The sequence below is a fragment of the Oncorhynchus mykiss genome, chromosome 5, assembly GCF_057628025.1.
Source record: "Oncorhynchus mykiss isolate SJ-2025 chromosome 5, ASM5762802v1, whole genome shotgun sequence".
Taxonomy (NCBI): Eukaryota; Metazoa; Chordata; class Actinopteri; order Salmoniformes; family Salmonidae; genus Oncorhynchus; species Oncorhynchus mykiss.
Window position 1 is genome coordinate 65,722,699 of NC_143026.1, and position 23,912 is coordinate 65,746,610.

The following is a 23,912-nucleotide window of genomic DNA, read 5'->3' on the forward strand; positions in this document are numbered from 1 at the left end:
CTCTCTGCTTTGTTTGCTGTGGTGTGGTGGGAAGACTGTCAGCCTACACCCTACAGGCTTCAGGGTGGGTGGGAGGGAGGAAATAAACAGAACAACACATATTGTATGTGGTGAATGAGAGACGTGTGTGTGTGTGTGTGTGTGTGTGTGTGTGTGTGTGTGTGTGTGTGTGTGTGTGTGTGTGTGTGTGTGTGTGTGTGTGTGTGTGCAAGTGTGTGTGCAAGTGTGCTAGTGTGTGAGTAAGTGGCATGTTTCTTGATCATAGTTTGATTGTTTCCACCTAAGTGAAATATTGGATGGCATATCATTTTGGACAGACATGCATACAATACATACAGTCTTAATCAGTGACAATGGTAATGATATTTTTACAAATCCTGATGGTAGTGGATACGTTAGGTGTTATCACACATTTGGTCAAACTACACTTACCCCTCAAAGCCTAGTTCCTCTCTAGGTTTCTTCTTAGGTTCCGGCCATTCTAGGGAGTTTTTCCTAGCCACCGTGATTCTACACCTGCGTTGCTTGCTGTTTGGGGTTTTAGGCTGGGTTTCTGTACAGCACTTTGTGACATCAGCTGATGTAAGAAGGGCTTTATAAATACATTTTATTGAAATTTGACTTACAAATATAAGTATATCTGAGAAATATAGAGAACAAATTATAATATTGTCCAATGAAATAGGTCATTTTAAAAAACATTGTGTCTTTTAGTGAGTAAGATGTAATTTCCTAGTCTAAGCCCGTGATTCTGGCTCACAATGGGTTACATCCGAGGCAGACTGTTTGACGTCAATGTCAATGATCTCCCCTCAGCAATCCCCTCTGCCCCTTCGCTCTTCCCATCCCCCCTCCTCTACTCCCCCCAGCCTCAACAAAACGACATGGCTCTTTATTAGCACAGTCTAGGCCCAAGCACGCTTTCTAATTACATCACACAGGCACCATTCATTCCTATACTCCATTACATTTAATCACAGTCATTTGTATCACACGTGGTAGGGAAGAACTAGGGTGACATAGCAGGGTCAACGAGTCCATCTGCATTAACACTGAGGAGTAGTAGTAGCAGACAGCATAGAGAGAACACTCAGCCAGGGGCTTCCCTCAGCTCTAACCGTGCTTTCCTACAATTAACGCCTCTGACTCTGCCATGCCTAATATAGTCCACAGCTAAACATGCTACACTGAGAGGAAACACCAGAGAGCATTACAGGAAATATGTCATTATGGTTGTGCCCTGCACCAGTTTTCATTAGCAGTTTGCTCTAGCCTAATCCGTTATAATATTTAAATGGCCCCTGCAGCAAGACAGGCAGATAAGATGTGTGTATATAAGGGACGTTGTGTCTTTTCATCCTCTCTATATAATGTGGTGTGCAGGGAGGAGCACCAGTGAATCTATTACTGTCTGTATGACAGCAGATGTATGCTGCTCTCTGCTTTTATCTCTGTCATCATGACATACACTACATGGACAAAAGTGTGTGGATACCCCTTCAAATGAGTGGATTCCGTTATTTCAGCCACACCCATTGCTGACAGGTGTATAAAATCGAGCACACAGCCATGCAATCTCCATAGAAAAACATTGGCAGTAGAATGGGCCGTGCTGAAGAGCTCAGTGACTTTCAACATGGCACCATCATAGGATTCCATATTTCCAACAAATCAGTCAGTCAAATTTCTGTCCTGCTAGAGCTGCTCCGGTCAACTGTAAGTGCTGTAACGTCTAGGAGCAGCAACTGCTCAAGCGTTGGCTGGAGTAGTATAAAGCTCACTGCCATTGGACTCTGGTGCAGTGGAAGCTTGTTCTCTGGAGTGGTGAATCATGCTTCACCATCTGGAAGGCCAACGGACGAATCTGGGTTTAGTGGATGCCAAGAGAACGCCTGAATGCATAGTGCCAACTGTAAAGTTTGGCGGAGGAGGAATAATAGTCTGGGGCTGTTTTTCATGGTTTGGGCCAGGCCCCTTAGTTCCAGTAAAGGGAAATCTTAATGATACAGCATACAATGACATTGTAGATGATTCTGTACCTCCAACTTTGTGGCAACAGTTTGGGGAAGGCCCTTTTCTGTTTCAGCATGACAATGCCCCCGTGCACAAAGCGAGGTCAATACAGAAATGGTTTGTCGAGATCAGTGTGGAAGAACATGACTGGCCTGCACAGAGCCCTTACCTCAACCCCATCGAACACCTTTGGGATGAATTGGAATACCTACTGCCAGCCAGGCCTAATCGCCCAACATCAGTGCCCAACCTCACTAATGCTCTTGTGGCTGAATGGAAGCAAGTCCCCACAGCAATGTCCCAACATTTAGTGGAAAGCCTTCCCAGAAAAGTGGAGGCTGTTATAGCAGCAAAGGGGGGACCAACTCCATATTAATGCTCATGATTTTGGAATTAAATGTCCAACGAGCAGGTGGCCATATACTTACCATGTAGTGTGTATCTTCTTTCCTGCACATTTCCACCCAGTCACTTCCTTTCTTCCACCGTGGCCAGCCAACCAGCCAGGCAAGTTGAACCAGCATTTGTGGTGTGGTGGCCCTGCATCTTCCACTTCAAGAGCCAAGCCAATGCAATGCAGACTTCCTGGCCTGGCAAACCGCAACGTGAGAAATAAAAACTAAAATTGCAACTTGGTTCAACTGACAGGTAGCGACAGTACAGTATACCTTTTCCACTGAGCAACATGAGCCCCTTTCCAGTCTCTCCCTGCTGGCCCCTGCTTCTATCTGGAGAGCAGAGCAGCAGCAGCAGAGATATTAGATAATAAACTTTAGCTGGAGACTTGAACAGGATGTTCTCTGTTGCAGTGATAGTGGGGCCAGATTAGCCCCAGTAATATGATAGATATCCGTCGTTGATGTTCACTTCCTTGAAGGCAAGGCAGTGGCTGAGATGGCGTCTCTTTCAGAGAAGAAAGGTACATTTTCGGCATTTCTCTGGAATGTTTCTAGGAAAAGCTGCATCACTGGTTCCAGGAAGGGAGTATTAGAGATTCTGCCGGGGGGCAGAAGGAAAGTTGAGAGCTCGATGGGACAGTGTATCGTGCGGAAGAGAGTGTGACAATGAAGGCATTGAGAGAGAGAGGGAAAGAGGGAGAAGAAGAAGACCGTCTGCCTGATGGAAGACTTCCCCAGTCTCCTAATCTGGTTAGGGTGCTCATTTAGCTCTCAGGCAGAGAAGTTAGCCTGATTATTTCTCTCCCTGTCTCTGGCAGCAGCCAACCACAACAACAGATCCAGACAACAAACTAAGAAGACATTGATTGAGCTTGAGTCAAATGAGGATGCATGGACATGAATGATAGAGCGTTGAATAAGCTCCTACACCTTTGAAAGTAAACGGGACTACCGTACAGTAAACATACCCTATCTCAGTGGATCAAATCAATCAAATCAAATTTTATTTGTCACATACACATGGTTAGCAGATGTTAATGCGAGTGTAGCGAAATGCTTGTGCTTCTAGTTCCGACAATGCAGTAATAACGAGTAATCTAACTAACAATTCCAAAACTACTGTCTTGTACACAGTGTAAGGGGATAAAGAATATGTACATAAGGATATATGAATGAGTGATGGTACAGAGCAGCATAGGCAAGATACAGTAGATGGTATCGGGTACAGTATGTACAAATGAGATGAGTATGTAAACAAAGTGGCATAGTATAGTATAAAGTGGCTAGTGATACATGTATTACATAAGGATACCGTCGATGATATAGAGTACAGTATATACGTATGCATATGAGATGAATAATGTAGGGTAAGTAACATTTATATAAGGTAGCATTGTTTAAAGTGGCTAGTGATATATTTACATCATTTGCCATCAATTCCCATTATTAAAGTGGCTGGAGTTGAGTCAGTGTGTTGGCAGCAGCCACTCAATGTTAGTGGTGGCTGTTTAACAGTCTGATGGCCTTGAGATAGAAGCTGTTTTTCAGTCTCTCGGTCCCAGCTTTGATGCACCTGTACTGACCTCGCCTTCTGGATGATAGCGGGGTGAACAGGCAGTGGCTCGGGTGGTTGATGTCCTTGATGATCTTTATGGCCTTCCTGTGACATCGGGTGGTGTAGGTGTCCTGGTGTCCATGCTGGTGGGAAGAGCTATATGAGGACTCTGTTGTGGCCTATTTAAACATAATCTAATTTGGCCTATGCCTGTGATGTTTATATGACCTCGATACCGATATGGTTCAGTAACGTGGCACATTTAATGTCCCAAGTATACTTAGCATACGTATCTTGTATAATTAGTATTTTTGGTGTAGTAGGAGATGATGGAGTCCCCTCTCCCAGAGCACTTTGCCTGGTCCCCAGTGACACACACACACACACACACACACACACACACAGGGGCCTTTGCAGCTACAGTTCCCTGAATACACGGAGTTCTCAGTGTTGCTAATCTAGTCATGGAGACATTATTACCACCTTAATCTGGCCATTACTCTGCCACTCACACTGCCTGCAAATAATTGGGCCTTTAGTACTATGGTATAAATGATTGTCATACATGCTATGTGTTAACCATTCTGGAAATACATGCTACACTGTGTGTGATACATGCTATTGCCGTAGTACCGTGTATCACTGAAAAAGGCTGTTATGACAGTTCCAGTCTCATGACCTAAAGTGTTTTAATTGGATTGAGAAAAATGATCTATAGAATAATACATCTGGTTGGAAATCTATCATGTAATAAAGTATGTTTCTATCTTTGCAGTACATGGGCTGCATTGAGGTGTTAAAGTCGATGCGATCGCTGGACTTCAACACTCGGACCCAGGTGACGAGGTAAGTGAGGATTGATTCTGCCCTGCTAGTGATGAGTCAGTAGAACCCGATCTGATTAGAAGGACAAGGTACACAGAAGAGTCACAGTGATACCAAATCAGGTAGAAATTCACAGGCACGCCAGCCCTGCTTTTCACTGTAATGATATTACTAGCAAGGCCCAGAATATTGTGTATCTGGTAAACATCATTTTGACTAAGCCATTGATGCATGTAAATGGCACATGTGAGCCTTTGCTGTGTGTTTGTGTGACTGTGTGCACTCACACGTTTACATGTGTGTTTATTTGTGTACGTGTACACATGTAATGCTGGTGGTATGAAGGTGGCCAGGCGGGGTACCAAGTCTGAGTTGGAGCAGTGCAAGCTTTCTTTCTTGTCTTTTTTTATCTTTCTTGTTTTATTACATTTATTTGGACAGGGACAATGTACATCAAAAACATCTCCGAAGTGAGAAGTGATGCGTTGCACCAGATTATATTTTACAGCTAATTTACATCTGAAGTCCCGGGCAGGTGAACATATAAACATGAAAATAGCTCCGTATGAGAGAGCAAATTGGGAAAAGGTGGTGGTTCGTTTGGGGACCCTGCAGTCCCCCCTGGTGGAGGTTCTTGTGACCAAGGTTATTATAGTTTTGTGTTTTTTATATTTGTTTTTATTTCTATTCATTTTTTTTTTTAGATCTACTTTACTAGTTGTTTAAGTTGTATATATTAAGTGTTTATATTATATTATTTTGTTTCAGTTTTTTGTTTTAGTGTTGGGGACAGAAAGTATCCTGTGTGGGAGGCTAGGAGCCATTTACGTGTACAGTACCAGTCAAAAGTTTGGACACACCTACTCATTCAAGGGTTTCTCTTTATTTGTACTATTTTCTACATTGTATAATAATAGGGAAGACATCAAAACTATGAAATAACACATATGAAATCATGTAGTAACCAAAAAAGTGTTAAACAAATAAAAATATTGTTTGTCATTTAGATTCTTCAAAGTAGCCACCCTTTGCCTTGATGACAGCTTTGCACACTCTTGTTTATTATATTTTTATGGGGGAGGGATGTTACTTCTTGCCACTGTCGGGCAGAAATGCATAAGGTGAAGGGTCAAATCATAGGATAGGTTAGGTTTAAAGGTAGACTTACAGAAGCGAGATGGCGTGGATGTGGGAAGTAAACAGTAGTAGTGAGTCAATTACCACAACAACCAAGAGCATTGAAGCGCAAGGCTAAACTTCTCAGCTGTTTTGGTCCCGTAGCTACCACGTTGTAGCAGGGTGAAGAATCCGTGCACATGCGCAGATAGTCTGTTTGACTGTGCGAGAGCAAAGTTTTGCATGGTGCTCATCTCAATGGGCGTGTTCGACCAGATCACTTTTGTCAAGTAGCCTTTCATTCTGGAGATAAAAACTGTCCGACTGACATGTAGACTGCATGAACTTTACAAAAATCATGTGATCAAAGGTCATTAATTTTTGACTGCAGAAGACTGCATTGTGGGAGGCTCTATTGCCAACGAATCATTAGGGTGTTTCGGTTTAACCCACGTGAACAGGAACCAATTTGCCGTGATTTATGTGTACAGTGGATATACAAATAAATGTGATATGAGGCTTTGTCTCACTAACTGATTGTACAATGTGTTATATTATTATTATATATTATATTATTATTATATATTATTATATTATTATTTTTGGATTTTTTTTACCCCCATTTCCGTGGTATCCAATTGTTACTATCTTGTCACATTGCTACAACTCCTGTACGGGCTCGGGAGAGACAAAGGTCGAAAGCCATGCGTCCTCCAAAACACAACCCAACCAAGCCCCACTGCTTCTTAACACAGCGCGCATCCAACCCGGAAGCCAGCCGTACCAATGTGTCGGAGGAAACACTGTGCACCTGGCGACCTGGTTAGCGTGCACTGCGCCCGGCACACCACATGAGTCACTAGTGCGCAATGAGACAAGGATATACCTACCGGCCAAACCTTCCCTAACCCAGATGACGCTAAGCCAACTGTGCGTCGCCCCATGGACCTCCTGGTCGCGGCCCGGCTGCGACAGAGCCTGGGCTCGAACCCAGAGTCTCTGGTGGCACAGCTAGCAAGCCGCACTGCTTCTTAACACAGTGCGCATCCAACCCGGAAGCCAGCCGCACCAATGTGTCAGAGGAAACACTGTGCACCTGGCGACCTGGTTAGCGTGCACTGCGCCCGGCCCGCCACATGAGTCACTAGTGCGCAATGAGACAACCCGCAATGCAGTGCCTTAGACCACTGCGCCACCCGGGAGGCCCTCATCATCATCATATTATATTATCATTTCAGTTTGTGAGTATGTGATTTGAGGGTTAGAAATGACCTGTACACTCTCGTTGGCTCGCCCTCGCTTCAAACTCGTTGCCAAACCCACTGGCTCCAGGTCATCTACAAGTCTCTGCTAGGTAAAGCACTGCCTTATCTCACTGGTCACCATAGCAGCACCCACCCGTAGCACGCTCTCCAGTAGGTACAGTGCCTTGCGAAAGTATTCGGCCCCCTTGAACTTTGCGACCTTTTGCCACATTTCAGGCTTCAAACATAAAGATATAAAACTGTATTTTTTTGTGAAGAATCAACAACAAGCGGGACACAATCATGAAGTGGAACGACATTTATTGGATATTTCAAACTTTTTTAACAAATCAAAACCTGAAAAATTGGGCGTGCAAAATTATTCAGCCCCCTTTAGTTAATACTTTGTAGCGCCACCTTTTGCTGCGATTACAGCTGTAAGTCGCTTGGGGTATGTCTCTATCAGTTTTGCACATCGAGAGACTGAATTTTTTTCCCATTCCTCCTTGCAAAACAGCTCGAGCTCAGTGAGGTTGGATGGAGAGCATTTGTGAACAGCAGTTTTCAGTTCTTTCCACAGATTCTCGAATGGATGCAGGTCTGGACTTTGACTTGACCATTCTAACACCTGGATATGTTTATTTTTGAACCATTCCATTGTAGATTTTGCTTTATGTTTTGGATCATTGTCTTGTTGGAAGACAAATCTCCGTCCCAGTCTCAGGTCTTTTGCAGACTTTTGCAGACAGGTTTTCTTCCAGAATGGTCCTGTATTTGGCTCCATCCATCTTCCCATCAATTTTAACCATCTTCCCTGTCCCTGCTGAAAAAAAGCAGGCCCAAACCATTATGCTGCCACCACCATGTTTGAGAGTGGGGATGGTGTGTTCAGCTGTGTTGCTTTTACTCCAAACATAACGTTTTGCATTGTTGCCAAAAAGTTCAATTTTGGTTTCATCTGACCAGAGCACCTTCTTCCACATGTTTGGTGTGTCTCCCAGGTGGCTTGTGGCAAACTTTAAACAACACTTTTTATGGATATCTTTAAGAAATGGCTTTCTTCTTGCCACTCTTCCATAAAGGCCAGATTTGTGCAATATACGACTGATTGTTGTCCTATGGACAGAGTCTCCCACCTCAGCTGTAGATCTCTGCAGTTCATCCAGAGTGATCATGGGCCTCTTGGCTGCATCTCTGATCAGTCTTCTCCTTGTATGAGCTGAAAGTTTAGAAGGACGGCCAGGTTTTGGTAGATTTGCAGTGGTCTGATACTCCTTCCATTTCAATATTATCGCTTGCACAGTGCTCCTTGGGATGTTTAAAGATTGGGAAATCTTTTTGTATCCAAATCCGGCTTTAAACTTCTTCGCAACAGTATCTCGGACCTGCCTGGTGTGTTCCTTGTTCTTCATGATGCTCTCTGCGCTTTTAACGGACCTCTAAGACTATCACAGTGCAGGTGCATTTATACGGAGACTTGATTACACACAGGTGGATTGTATTTATCATCATTAGTCATTTAGGTCAACATTGGATCATTCAGAGATCCTCACTGAACTTCTGGAGAGAGTTTGCTGCACTGAAATAGAGGGGCTGAATAATTTTGCACGCCCAATTTTTCACTTTTTGATTTGTTAAAAAAGTTTGAAATATCCAATAAATGTCGTTCCACTTCATGATTGTGTCCCACTTGTTGTTGATTCTTCACAAAAAAATACAGTTTTATATCTTTATGTTTGAAGCCTGAAATGTGGCAAAAGGTCGCAAAGTTCAAGGGGGCCGAATACTTTCGCAAGGCACTGTAATTTAACAAAGAAAGTGAAACTTAGCAAAGACAAAAACAAATAAACAATAAACTAATAACGAACCGTGACTACAGAGAATTCTACGTGCACTAACTCAAAACAATATCCCATAACCCACAGGTGGAAAAAAATGCTACTTAAGTATGATCTTAAGTGGACTTAATATTAATAGAGTGAAATACAATCCAGGTGGCGCAGTGGTTAAGGGCGCTGTTCCGCAGCGCCAGCTGTGCCATCAGAGACTCTGGGTTCGTGCCCAGGCTCTGTCGTAACCGGCCGCAACCGGGAGGTCCGAGGGGCAATGCACAATTGGCCTAGCGTCGTCCGGGTTAGGGAGGGCTTGGCCGGTAGGGATATCCTTGTCTCATCGTGCACCAGCGACTCCTGTGGCGGGCCGGGCGCAGTGCACGCTAACCAAGGTTGCCAGGTGCACAGTGTTTCCTCCGACACATTGGTGCGGCTGGCTTCCGGGTTGGATGCGCGCTGTGTTAAGAAGCAGTGCGGCTTGGTTGGGTTGTGTATCGGAGGACGCATGACTTTCAACCTTTGTCTCTCCTGAGCCCGGGATTTGTAGCGATGAGACAAGATAGTAGCTACTAAAAACAATTGGATGCCATGAAATTGGGGAGAAGAAAAAAATATATAAAAAAATAAAAAAATACAATAATTTAAATCTGAAGCCATTCTGCTCTGGAACACTACACTACTTAGCTCAAGTGATACAGTGCCTTCAGAAATTATTCATATCCCTTGACATATTCTACATTTTGTTATGTTACAGCCTGAAGTCATAATGCTTTAAATATATGTTTTTTCTTACCCATCTACATGCAATACCCCATAATGACAAAGTGAAATGATGTTTTTAGAAATGTTTGCACATTTATTGAAAATGAAATACAGAAATATCTCACTCACTTAAGTATTCACACCCCTGAGTCTATACTTTGTAGAAGCACCTTTGGCAGTGATTACAGCTGCAAGTCTTTCGAGGTAAGTCTCAAAGAGCTTTCCACACCTGGATTGTGCAACATTTGCCCATTATTTAAAAAAGTTATCAAGCTCTGTCAAATTGGTTGTTGATCATTGCTAGACAAAAATTGTCAAGGCTTGCAATAGATTTTCAAGTAGAATTAGGTCAAAGCTGTAACTCAGCCACTCAGGAACATTCACTGTCTTCTTGGTAAGCAACTCCAGTGTAGGTTTGGCCTTGTGTTTTAGGTTATTGTTCTGCTGAAAGGTGAATTAATCTCCCAGTGTCTGATGGAAAGCAGACTGAACCAGGTTTTCCTTTAGGATTTTGTCTGTCCTTAGCTCCATTCCGTTTCTTTTTTACCCTGTAAAACTCCCCAGTCCTTAACGATTACAAGCATACCCATAACATGATGTAGCCACCACTATGCTTAAAAATATTAAGAGTGGTATTCAATAATGTGTTGTATTGGATTTGCCCCAACCATAAAACATTGTATTCAGGGCAAAAAGTGAATTGCTTTGCCACATTTTTTTAAATATTACTTTAGTGCCTTACTACAAACAGGATGTTTTAAAGTCACCATTGGCCGCATGGTGAAAGCCTTGCGAAAGTATTCGGCCCCCTTGAACTTTGCGACCTTTTGCCACATTTCAGGCTTCAAACATAAAGATATAAAACTGTATTTTTTTGTGAAGAATCAACAACAAGCGGGACACAATCATGAAGTGGAACGACATTTATTGGATATTTCAAACTTTTTTAACAAATCAAAAAGTGAAAAATTGGGCGTGCAAAATTATTCAGCCCCTTTACTTTCAGTGCAGCAAACTCTCTCCAGATGTTCAGTGAGGATCTCTGAATGATCCAATGTTGACCTAAATGACTAATGATGATAAATACAATCCACCTGTGTGTAATCAAGTCTCCGTATAAATGCACCTGCACTGTGATAGTCTCAGAGGTCCGTTAAAAGCGCAGAGAGCATCATGAAGAACAAGGAACACACCAGGCAGGTCCGAGATACTGTTGTGAAGAAGTTTAAAGCCGGATTTAGATACAAAAATATTTCCCAAGCTTTAAACATCCCAAGGAGCACTGTGCAAGCGATAATATTGAAATGGAAGGAGTATCAGACCACTGCAAATCTGCCAAGAAAGACCTGGCCGTCCCTCTAAACTTTCAGCTCATACAAGGAGAAGACTGATCAGAGATGCAGCCAAGAGGCCCATGATCACTCTGGATGAACTGCAGAGATCTACAGCTGAGGTGGGAGACTCTGTCCATAGGACAACAATCAGTCGTATATTGCACAAATCTGGCCTTTATGGAAGAGTGGCAAGAAGAAAGCCATTTCTTAAAGATATCCATAAAAAGTGTTGTTTAAAGTTTGCCACAAGCCACCTGGGAGACACACCAAACATGTGGAAGAAGGTGCTCTGGTCAGATGAAACCAAAATTGAACTTTTTGGCAACAATGCAAAACGTTATGTTTGGCGTAAAAGCAACACCCTGAACACACCATCCCCACTGTCAAACATGGTGGTGGCAGCATCATGGTTTGAGCCTGCTTTTCTTCAGCAGGGACAGGGAAGATGGTTAAACTTGATGGGAAGATGGATGGAGCCAAATACAGGACCATTCTGGAAGAAAACCTGATGGAGTCTGCAAAAGACCTGAGACTGGGACGGAGATTTGTCTTCCAACAAGACAATGATCCAAAACATAAAGCAAAATCTACAACGGAATGGTTCAAAAATAAACATATCCAGGTGTTAGAATGGCCAAGTCAAAGTCCAGACCTGAATCCAATCGAGAATCTGTGGAAAGAACTGAAAACTGCTGTTCACAATTGCTCTCCATCCAACCTCACTGAGCTCGAGCTGTTTTGCAAGGAGGAATGGGAAAAAAATTCAGTCTCTCGATGTGCAAAACTGATAGAGACATACCCCAAGCGACTTACAGCTGTAATCGCAGCAAAAGGTGGCGCTACAAAGTATTAACTTCAGGGGGCTGAATAATTTTGCACGCCCAATTTTTCAGTTTTTGATTTGTTAAAAAAGTTTGAAATATCCAATAAATGTCGTTCCACTTCATGATTGTGTCCCACTTGTTGTTGATTCTTCACAAAAAAATACAGTTTTATATCTTTATGTTTGAAGCCTGAAATGTGGCAAAAGGTCGCAAAGTTCAAGGGGGCCGAATACTTTCGCAAGGCACTGTATATATTCTGCACATCTACCATTCCAGTGTTTAATTGCTATTTTGTAATTACTTCGCCACCATGGCCTATTTATTGCCTTACCTCCCTTATCCTACCTCATTTCCACATACTGTATATAGAGTTTTTCTACTGTATTATTGACTGTATGTTTGTTTGTTCCATGTGTAACTCTGTGTTGTTGTATGTGTCAAACTGCTTTGCTTTATCTTGGCCAAGTCGCAGTTGCAAATGAGAACGTGTTCTCAACTAGCCTACCTGGTTAAATAAAGGTTAAATAAAAAAATATATAAATAATAATAAAAACATTTTTTTTACTTCGCCATAATAAAGAACACATTTTATTAACAATGGCAACACTGCCATGTTGATCTGAGCCTAGCTGTTGGAAAACCACATTACATGCTGACCAGACCGCGCGTGCATCCGTGTGCGCCATCGCACGCATTTTGACGCAATCAGGACACGCAGGTTGAAATATCAAAATGAACTCTTAACCAACTATACTAATTTGGGGACAGATCAAAAAGCATTAAACATTTATGCCAATTTAGCCAGCTAGCTTGCTGTTGCTAGCTAATTTGTCCTGGGATATAAACATTTGGTTGTTATTTTACCTGAAACGCACAAGGTTCTCTACTCCAACAATTAATCCACAGATAAAAAGGTAAACCAATTTAGTTTCTAGTAATCTCTCCTCCTTCAGGCTTCTTCTTCTTCTTTTGACTTTATATGGCGGTTGGCAACCAACTTTAAGGTGCATTACCACAGCCGACTGGACTAGAGTATGGACCTCAGTTCATCTTTCAAACATCTATGTGGGTATATGCTTCTAAAAACCAATGAGGAGATGGGAGAGGCGGCACTTGCATGGCGTCAATCCTCACAAAGAGAACTAAATTATATTTTAGCACCTGGCTACGCAGACACTCGTTGACGTACACCAGCAGTGTGGGTGCAATGATTGAATAACATGTATGTATATATTTATTTTGCAACGCTCGTGCACACGACACTAGACGTGTAGTCAGCATGTAGTGTCCGATTTTTATCTGTCGCAGATGAACCACCCCCGACTTCATTCCTCGACTGTCGTTTGCAATTTGTTGCTTTCGCTTCACCATTCAAACGTGCCGGATATCTGCGGTGCAGCTCGTGGCAACGTCATCTCGCTGTCTGCGTTTAAATTAGAAAGTCAATGTCAATGTGACCCGCCAGATTCAGAAGTTTGAAAATTACATAAAAAAAACAACAACGTAAAAACACCATTATATTCCTGCCCCCCAAAAACCTACAACTGAACATAATTTATGATAGTTTTATTTTATTTTCATTTCAGTTTTTGTTTACTTGCTTGTGACCCTGCTATTTTGGTCTGAGCAGAGATTATAAAAATACCCTCAGAGGTGGTGATAGTACATTGTGTGTAATCTTGAACACCAGACAGATCTTTCTCTCCTCCATGATCGATTGCCAGTAATCTGAGCCCCCCCCCCCCCCCCCCCCCCCCCCACACACACACACACACACACAAATGGCTTAAGTGCAGGGGGAGAGGCAGAAATGGAGTGATGGAGAGAAGTATTATTGATGATGTTCGCTAATGACTGTTGAGAGCTGAGCTGCAGTGGTTCACGCGGACACTCCCCTGCCTGCCTGCCTGCTGGAATATAGGAGACAACAAGAAAGAGGGAGAAGAGCAGAGATTGAACATTTATGTATTTATGACTGTGTTATGGCAAGATCTATGAAATAATGAATTTAACAATGCTCCATTTAAATAACTTAGTAGCATAATAAGAAGCTCAATATTGTCATTGCTTTCAGAATGACATTTGTTTACATTATACTGTTATTGTTAAGGATGTTGAAGAAGAGATTGGGGATGTCTCCATTTGACCGTGCATTACTTAATTTAATTACTTTTAGTTGAGGTTTCCTGTTCCGCTTCTATTTGGTTTTTCCTGTTGGGTCTTTTCTGGAGTCACTTGTTATTGGCAGATTAAGAAAGAGCCTGACATTCCCCATGACACATCTTCAAAGACTGACTGGAGAACACTGATTATCATTCCAGCATGAGGTCCTCTTTGACAGGTGTCAAAGTGTGATGGTTTTGGGCCAATATGCTACAAACCCACATGAAAAATACTATGTTATACTATGGTATAACTACTATAGTGTTCACTGTAGTATTTTTTTTCCTGTTAAGTCCACAAAAACACTACAGTGAATACTGTAGTATTCACTGTAGTATACTGTAGTATGCACAGTTAACTATAGTATAAATAATGTAGTAAAAGAAAACTGTAATATATACTGAAGTAATTAATGTAGTGTTTTTGCAGATTCTAGTACACTAGTATTTACTGTATTGTTTTTCAGAATGTACTATACTATTGTATTTACTGTAGTGTTTTTGCGGACTGTAGTATACTGTAGTTATTTTGAAGACATTACTGTCGTATTTACTATTGTGTTTTTGTTTAGTTATCTTTGATTATCATAGAAGTGGGGGATTTTTCCTTCAGGAAACTTACTGGAGAACTACTAAAAGAGCACATTTTCCATAACCTGTAGGACTGGGGTCTAAACAGAGCTTCTGTGCTTTTCCATAACCTGTAGGACTGGGGTCTAAACAGAGCTTCTGTGCTTTTCCATAACCTGTAGGACTGGGGTCTAAACAGAGCTTCTGTGCTTTTCCATAACCTGTAGGACTGGGGTCTAAACAGAGCTTCTGTGCTTTTCCATAACATGTAGGACTGGGGTCTAAACAGAGCTTCTGTGCTTTTCCATAACCTGTAGGGAACACAATATATGTAGGTTTCTCACTTGTGGGTGGCACAACTTGCAATATGGGTAAGGGGAATGGGCAGGGTATATGTCAATTAAATCCTATAATATTTACTATAGTTGCAGACTGTAATGTTTTTGCAGACATTACTGTAGTATTTACTACAGTGTATTTTTTTTCTACTGATAATACTGTAGTGTTTACTATAATATTCTACAACATTCTATAGTAAGTAAGTACTACAAATGATCGAGGGATAATACAACGAACCCAGTCCTACAGGTTATGGAAAAGCACAGAAGCTCTGTTTAGAACCCAGTCCTACAGGTTATGGAAAAGCACAGAAGCTCTGTTTAGAACCCAGTCCTACAGGTTATGGAAAAGCACAGAAGCTCTGTTTAGACCCCAGTCCTACAGGTTATGGAAAAGCACAGAAGCTCTGTTTAGACCCCAGTCCTACAGGTTATGGAAAAGCACAGAAGCTCTGTTTAGACCCCAGTCCTACGGGTTATGGAAAAGCACAGAAGCTCTGTTTAGACCCCAGTCCTACATGTTATGGAAAAGCACAGAAGCTCTGTTTAGAACCCAGTCCTACAGGTTATGGAAAAGCACAGAAGCTCTGTTTAGACCCCAGTCCTACAGGTTATGGAAAAGCACAGAAGCTCTGTTTAGAACCCAGTCCTACAGGTTATGGAAAAGCACAGAAGCTCTGTTTAGACCCCAGTCCTACAGGTTATGGAAAAGCACAGAAGCTCTGTTTAGAACCCAGTCCTACAGGTTATGGAAAAGCACAGAAGCTCTGTTTAGAACCCAGTCCTACAGGTTATGGAAAAGCACAGAAGCTCTGTTTAGACCCCAGTCCTACAGGTTATGGAAAAGCACAGAAGCTCTGTTTAGACCCCAGTCCTACAGGTTATGGAAAAGCACAGAAGCTCTGTTTAGACCCCAGTCCTACGGGTTATGGAAAAGCACAGAAGCTCTGTTTAGACCCCAGTCCTACATGTTATGGAAAAGCACAGAAGCTCTGTTTAGAACCCAGTCCTACAGGTTATGGAAAAGCACAGAAGCTCTGTTTAGACCCCAGTCCTACAGGTTATGGAAAAGCACAGAAGCTCTGTTTAGAACCCAGTCCTACAGGTTATGGAAAAGCACAGAAGCTCTGTTTAGACCCCAGTCCTACAGGTTATGGAAAAGCACAGAAGCTCTGTTTAGACCCCAGTCCTACAGGTTATGGAAAAGCACAGAAGCTCTGTTTAGACCCCAGTCCTACAGGTTATGGAAAAGCACAGAAGCTCTGTTTAGAACCCAGTCCTACAGGTTATGGAAAATGTGTTCTTTTAGTATATTCTAGTATTTTTTTCATGTGGGATGGGACATGGCCAGGAAAGATGCAATGTAACATGTACATGGCCAGGAGAGCTACTGCAAACAAACAAACACACATTATTCCATTATCCATGTGTAAAGAACGTCACGCTGCTTGTTTAGCGAGTACCACTTCCTCCCGATTCGTCTCACATGAGGCTCAAACCCAGGACCTCTGCTTTGCTAGCACACATGACAGCCCTCCTGAAGCATCTTACTAGTCGCGCCACATGAAAAGCTAGATATTTGGTAGTGCAAGTGGGGACACTTCAGGCTGAAGAGTAAGTTTCACACATTGCATGCTCTAATATTCTCCCAGGCGGCGAGTTGAGTCTCTTTGAGAAGTCCTTTACTGGAGACGGCCGCTCCTGCTTTTTAAATATTTACGAGTCAATTGATAGGGGCCGGGTGCTTGACTCTGGCAGCCAGCCGCACCTGTCCCCTCTGTCCCCTGACAGACCCCGTGTTCCGGCTATCTCTGCCACCACACAAGGGGATATCATCAGACATCATCACTCATAAGTCCCCAATGCTCCCCATGCTCACAGCCTAATGACATAGAATACACTGCAGTAGTACACCACACGCTTCTGATTGGAAACAAAATGGAGAGGAAAATGAATGCAAATCAAATAGAGCCTGATGAGCACATAAATCATCAGACCAAGACATTACGCTGTTACTTTCAATCATGCTGAGATACTTGTGTTCCTTACCCTAATATAATTTACTGGAGAGAATTTGTTTATGTGAACTCAGCTAAATGTGATTATGATATTAAGTGTTCCTGTTAGCCGTGTGTAAACTGAGATTAGACGTCTGCTGTCCTGCTTTATTCTGAGGGCCCCTGTGTCCTTTGAACTGAGATGGATTGGTGACTCCTGACCTCTGACCATGACCTGAGGCTGAGGGAAGGACCACTGACTTGCTCTTTTTATAGTTTATGCAACCACTTTACCTGCACGCTGTCTATAGGATGATGATGATGATGATGATGGAGTACAGTTAGACTTTTCAACATTTTCCCATGTAGCTGCTTGAAGCTGAATTCCAAATTGACCCCTGGCCTCTATCCTCTAGGCACTTTAGTTGATCTGAAAGGATTGGCTAGATGTATCCGATATGGCAAGATGCCCTTTTAGCCTATCAAAGGGCAAGATGGAACTATTACCATGATGCTCTCAGATGTACTGTTTGTAAAGGGTATGGTTTAGGGGAGATATGGGATTCATTATGGGGGCAACTGTTTGTGTGTTGTCATTCTGACCCCTCCCTCTCTCCTCTCCCCCCTCTCCACCCACCCAGGGAGGCCATCAACAGACTGTGTGAAGCTGTGCCTGGGGGTAAAGGGGCCTGGAGGAGGAAGGTGAGCGAACGTATTTTGATGCAACACTAGTTCAATTGTGTGTGTGTGTGTGTGTGTGATGCTAAGCCCAGGCTCTGTGCTCCTGTCCTGTAGAACATTAACAAGGCCCTGCAGTCCGTCATGGGGAAGAGTAACCTTCGCTTCGCTGGTATGAGCATCGCTGTCAACATCTCTATAGAGGGGCTCAGCTTGCTCATCCCCACCACACGACAGGTTGGAGATCTCTTCAACTAACGCAACACAAACAATACATGTCAATCTTTAGAAACCTGTTTTCCTAACAGGATAGCTGATTTGTAGATTATTTGATGTGATGAAGGACTGATATAAAAGCTGCACCTCCCTCTCTTCCTCTTTCATAGGTGATAGCACACCATCCCATGCAGTCCATCTCCTTTGCCTCTGGGGGAGACACGGTGAGAGTTTGTAGCATAAGTGCACTTTGTGCTTTCCTTTCTCTGTCTGTTTGTTGACATGGGCCGCTTGGCAGACTGCATGTCTGACTTGGTTGCTTTTGACCGCTTTCCAATCCCTTGACTTCACGATCAATAAGCCCTCTAATGCAATTATATCCTAATTCATCAGAGTTTATTGAGGTTTTTCCCTCTGTTGCAGGACACGCCCGATTATGTTGCTTATGTGGCCAAAGATCCAGTCAATCAGAGAGGTATCTCCTTACACACTATTCCGTTTACTATTGTATTTCATAAACAGAAACAAAGCTATGCAGTTTCTTCCTGGCGTTAAACTCATTAGGATTTTCTGGCATAATGGTTTACTAATGTTTGTTTAACTTAAAGATATAGGTTTTTCAATTTTTTTTCTTGAAAATATAAGTAGTTATCCTCACAGTGGCGTTGCGTAACTCATATCCTCCATGTTCTCTTCAGCATGCCATATCCTGGAGTGTTGTGACGGTTTAGCTCAGAATGTCATCAGCACCATCGGGCAGGCCTTCGAACTGCAGTTTAAACAGTACCTCCACAGCCCTCCCAAAGCCATCCCCACCATGGAAAGGTGAGACAGGGCCACTGCAGTGAATCTGGGATGATAGAGGGAAGTGAACCAGCAACCATCAGGTTTCCAGACTAGCACACTACAAACTGTTCCAAAAGCCCAGACCATTGGCTGTTGTTGTAATGCGCTAACTTATCTGTAGTCAATAAACCAACACTCATCCATCGCACACCACTGGATCGACTGTTTGACAGTGTGTACAATGACACACAGGCTTGAAATGAGCACCACAATCGACATGTAACCACATGCACCATGGTCAGTGTGCACAAGCACTGCACTCAATATATGGTTGTGTCTGGAAAGACAAAGACTTTACACACACATGCACTCAGTGTGTTCATTCTGTGTGGTTCTCACGGAATTGGTACAGTGCAAGTATGGTGTGCTACTTAAAGCGTTGACTTGCATTTTCCACAGACACACGCTCAACTCGATATGAAACTCAAACATTTTTAGCTCAGTCACTTGCTAGAAATGTGATATGCGGTGCTCAGATTTCAGTCCATCGAAATCAAAACTGTTATTTAAAGCAGAGTGTGTATCTCCTGCTACCAACAATAGAACCATTCAACTCTAGTGTTTACGTTATCGAATGTGGAGGAGGTATCTGATCCCTTGCCTTGTCATATTTGGGAATTAAATTACCTCTTCTTATCGTGTCACCTCAGGAACATCAGGACAGAAGACTCGGCGTGGGGAGATGACGAGGACTCGTTGGAGCACGACTACTACAACAGCATCCCTGGGAAGGTGCCTCCTTTTGGGGGAGTGGTGGACTCAAGGCTGAAGCCTTGTACGGCCTTGCTGGGCCACATCCACAGCCAACCAGAGAGCAAGGCAGTGCAGGTGATTCCCCAGCCCCCAGCCTCCACCCTCACCACCAAACCCTTTGATATAGTATTTCTGGACACATGACTAACGACCTTGCCTGGCTTTTCAACATAAAGTCTCAGAGAAGAGAGAGAACTGTGAGCATACAGTAGCAGGGAACCCAATAACTGTCTTGTAGATGTGCCTGCTACATAATTACAAGAGATTGATATCACTCAAGATAGAAACCAGGCCTCTGGGTTATCTAATTGGTGAGAGGAAAGTCTTGCTCATACCCTGCAGCCTATACAGAGGATTCAAACATAAGGTGTCTGTAGAAGTGGAACTATTTATTACCAGGTGGTCTGAAGAGTCATAAAGAAGTACATGTCTACTATTAGTAATGCTAATGTGAGTTTTGGGCATCTGTTTTTAGATGGGTTCTCCATCCAGGAGAGAGACAGCTTCCTGCCCTTCAGGTCAGCTGTGCTACGAGCTTCACTGGGATACTGAAAACAACGGCAGCTCAGGTGAGACACCATGTGGTCTGATATGGTACTGCACATCACAATACTGCAAGTTCCAGATATTACAATGTTTGTGGATACTTAATTTTTTAAGTAAGAATATTGCAGAGAGTATGTAAGTAGCAATGTATTAGTAAACTGAGTTGTGATTGACAGGTCTGACATCAGATGGTTACCAGCGGGCAGACGGCCAGACTCCGGGGAGCAGGGACTATGAGGAGCACCTATATGTGAACACCCAGAGTCTGGAGGGATTGGAGCAGGGAGCAGAGGGCCACAGGGGGGCCAGGGGGCCAGACAGCCCCATGAAAGACATCTTTGACATGAGTGAGTCTCATCAACAGCTATCCATCCACTGAACACAGCCACTGACACAATAGAGATATTATTATTCAAGATGAAGGGAGCATCTGGGAAATAGGGTTGGCATGTATGGATGATGTCATTCATGTTACAGGTTCCACGTGTGTGCCTTGCACGTGTTCTCACTTTTCCTGGTTCTCTGTAGGACCCTTTGAGGATGCTCTAAAGATGCACGAGGCTGGTGGTGTCGGTGGTAACGGTGGGGTGTGTGTTTTGAAGAACCAGTGGCCCAGCCCGCCCCGACGTCGTGCCCCTGTCGCCCCTACAGAGGAGCAGCTCCGGCGGGAGGCCTGGTACCACGGTCGTATGAGCCGCCGTGATGCTGAGAAACTGCTGGTCCGAGACGGGGACTTCCTGGTACGAGACAGTGCCACCAACCCAGGCCAGTATGTCCTGACAGGCATGCACTGTGGTCTGCCCAAACACCTGCTACTGGTGGACCCAGAGGGAGTGGTGAGTGATAATCACCTTCTGGCATTTAACAGCAGTCACCTATTGACGTGTGAAAATTCTACTTAACTGGAAATTAGGATTTGCCCCATAGAGTATATATTTTATATGGAAATGGTGTCAGCCACTTAGCTATAGCCTAGCATTAGCATTGTTGAGTGCAAAACAATGGTATCAGAAGTATTCTTGTTAGCATCCTTAAATATGTGGTGACCTGCTAACATCTGTTAGCCCACTCCTCCTCGTCACTGTCAGGTACGCACCAAAGACATGCTGTTTGAGAGCATTAGTCACCTGATCAGCTACCACCTGAAGAACGAGCTGCCCATCGTGGCGGCCGAGAGCGAGCTGCACCTCAAACAGGTGGTCCGGAGGAAACAGTGACCCAGCCAGACACGGAGGGGATGACTTTCTGGAATGGTAAGAGACAGGAATGACAGCCCAAAGGGATTGTGCTCAGCACTGCCTAGTTCTAGATTCAAATGACTGTCTTGTGATAACCTTTGTTTCAGTGTGGGCAGATTATTGATACATGATACTGTATTAATAAAGTTTATGTTCTAGATTTTAGTCTTGTACTGGTCTAGTTCTCTAATATGTGTTTGAGTGATATCCTTTCAAATTGTGCCTGTTTCACCAGGAGTCAGAGGTGTGTCCATGTAAGCCCAAGGGAGGAAGATCTTCACTGCCATATCCATATCCCCAGAATCAGAGCTTTCACTGGGGTAGGAGGACACAGGCGACTCCCTCTGCCCTGGACACAGGAGCATTGCTACAGTACTTGGCTTCCTCCCGCAGTGCCCACAACTGTCCACCATTTCCGCCTGAACTCTCAGCATGCAGTCATTAAGCTAACAAACACCTGGATGCCTCAGAACGGGAGGTAACAGACCAGACAATCACAAGGAGGGAATTCTAGGTCAGAGGTCACAGATGGTCCGAGGTCAGATGACATCATCACAGTGACAAACAGTAGTTGTTCCATAGGAAATCATTATTTTCGAGTGCATGATGATGTTGCAGCTCATACTGAATTTCAAACTGCTGTAGTCATGCACAGTCCCAGAATGATTTGGGTTCCCTGTGTCTTTCACTGAACAAATGTGAACATTCATAGACAAAAACATTGTAAATGATATGTAAGAAAATCCTGGCAGAAAAATATCACTCAATTGTTTCATCAGAAAGCAGTTCTTTGCTCCTCAGACATTGGGATGCTTTAATGGACTTTTATATACTGTTCATCTGCAGCAGTAGGAACTGCACCTTCATGAGTTTTATTCATATGTAGTCTCAGGACCAAATTCTGCAGGCTTTAAATATCTGATAGCATATGCTTTAGAGGTACAGTACTAACCAGACACAAACCTAAAAATTGTGTCTGTCCCTCTGTTCCCTCAATATCCACAAGACTACATAACACAAAATACATGGGCAGAACTCTGAATATCAATGTGATTGTTCAATTATAACCACATACTTGTCAACGTGTTTGTATCGGACAGTCGGCTCGTCATTGAATACCTACCCGAGTTGTGTATTATCAAGCCTACTGTATGAAGAGAGCACTGGTCAGAGCCTGTACTCTCAGAAGGCAGACTACAGTACTACAAATGACTCAGTGTATATATGATGAACATCTCCTCAGTTCAGTGCCTTAATTGTCCATGTGTTTCATATCTTTCCTCTCAAATCGCTTGTACAGTGTCATACATTCTACATCTACCACCGAAGAAATACAGTAGTGTGGAATGTATGTATGCCCTGAGAGCAAATGACACATTTTCTTGCCATGCCAAACCATACTTTAATCAATGAATAGAGTGGACTGAAAGAAATCACCCATTTTTCTTGTGAAACTTTCTATAAGCTGCTGATTAATGGGGGGGATACTGTATACTGTAGCACCTCCCACAGTGTGTTCTGATTGGTTGTCCTATTATGTGCTTCCTGTTCTATTGTACGAGTCCTCCAATCAATAATCGTTGCAGGCATGGGCCCTAACGGTTTTGATCAGGATTCTGTGTTAAATTCTGTGTTAATGGCAACATGTTTGATCAATCGATAGGGGATCCTTTGGTCTCTGCTGTATCTTTGTCTCAAAGGGGAAAGAGAGAGGACATTGCTTTCTGTGATGTTAGTATACTTTATGCAACTTTTCTAAAAGGACCCCTTTGCTTCCTCAGGGCTTTCTGGTATCTACTCTTCTTTAAACTAAATGCATTTTTGCAATAAAATATGTCAAAATTAATGTTATTCAAATGTGCCTGATTTAGGGCTGACCTCAATTGGTCGATGTTTGGTCGTTAGGCTGTTGGTCGACCAATAATGTTTTAGACGATCAAGGATCTCTGTACTTTGCTCCGTTCATCTTTCCCTCGATCCTGACTAGTCTTCCAGTCCCTGTCGCTGAAAAACATCCCCACAGCATGATGCTGCCACCACCATGCTTCACTGTAGGCATGGCCTTTCTCATGGTCTGAGAGTCCTTTATGTGCCTTTTGGCAAACTCCAAGCAGACTGTCACATGCCTTTCACTGAGGAGTGGCTTCCGTCTGGCCACTTTACCATAAAGGCCTGATTGGTAGAGTGCTGCAGAGATGGGAGAACCTACCAGAAGGACAACTATCCCCCCAGAGGAACTCTGGAGCTCTGTTAGTGACCATCGGGTTCTTGGTCACCTCCCTGACCAAGGCCCTTCTCCCCCGATGGCTCAGTTTGGACTGGCCTCTAGGAAGCATCTTGGTGGTTCCAAACGTCTTCCATTTAAGAATGATGGAGACCACTGTGTTCTTGGGGACCTTCAATACTGCAGAAATGTTTTGTTACCCTTCCCCAGATCTGTGCCTCAACACAATCCTGTCTCTGAGCTCTACAGACAATTCCTTCAACCTCATGACTTTTTTCTCTGACATGCACTGTCAACTGTAGGACCTTATGTAGACAGATGTGTGCCTTTCCAAATAATGTCCAATCAATTTAATTTACCATAGGTTGATTCCAATCAAGTTGTGGAAACATCTCGAGGGTCAATGGAAACGGGATGCACCTGAGCTCAATTTCGAGCCTC

General features: G+C 43.3%; 1 protein-coding gene across 6 annotated transcripts in view; it reads left to right on the forward strand.

Annotated features, from left to right (window-relative positions):
• shc2 (SHC (Src homology 2 domain containing) transforming protein 2) overlaps positions 1-23,093 on the forward strand; it is a 31,741-nt gene extending 8,648 nt beyond the window's left edge. For 3 of the 6 annotated variants that reach the window (XM_021603853.3, XM_021603854.3, XM_090235559.1), the window contains 12 exons: positions 4,742-4,812; positions 17,612-17,672; positions 17,766-17,885; positions 18,035-18,088; positions 18,288-18,339; positions 18,563-18,689; positions 19,361-19,538; positions 19,939-20,032; positions 20,186-20,356; positions 20,538-20,845; positions 21,074-21,262; positions 21,483-23,093. In XM_021603853.3, coding sequence (XP_021459528.3) covers positions 4,742-4,812; positions 17,612-17,672; positions 17,766-17,885; positions 18,035-18,088; positions 18,288-18,339; positions 18,563-18,689; positions 19,361-19,538; positions 19,939-20,032; positions 20,186-20,356; positions 20,538-20,845; positions 21,074-21,226 — 1,389 coding nt within the window. In that variant the 3' untranslated portion in view covers positions 21,227-21,262; positions 21,483-23,093. The remainder of the gene's footprint in view (positions 1-4,741; positions 4,813-17,611; positions 17,673-17,765; positions 17,886-18,034; positions 18,089-18,287; positions 18,340-18,562; positions 18,690-19,360; positions 19,539-19,938; positions 20,033-20,185; positions 20,357-20,537; positions 20,846-21,073; positions 21,263-21,482) is intronic. The other 3 variants (XM_021603852.3, XM_090235561.1, XM_090235560.1) reach the window with 1 other exon arrangement.
• The last annotated feature ends 819 nt before the right edge of the window (positions 23,094-23,912 follow it).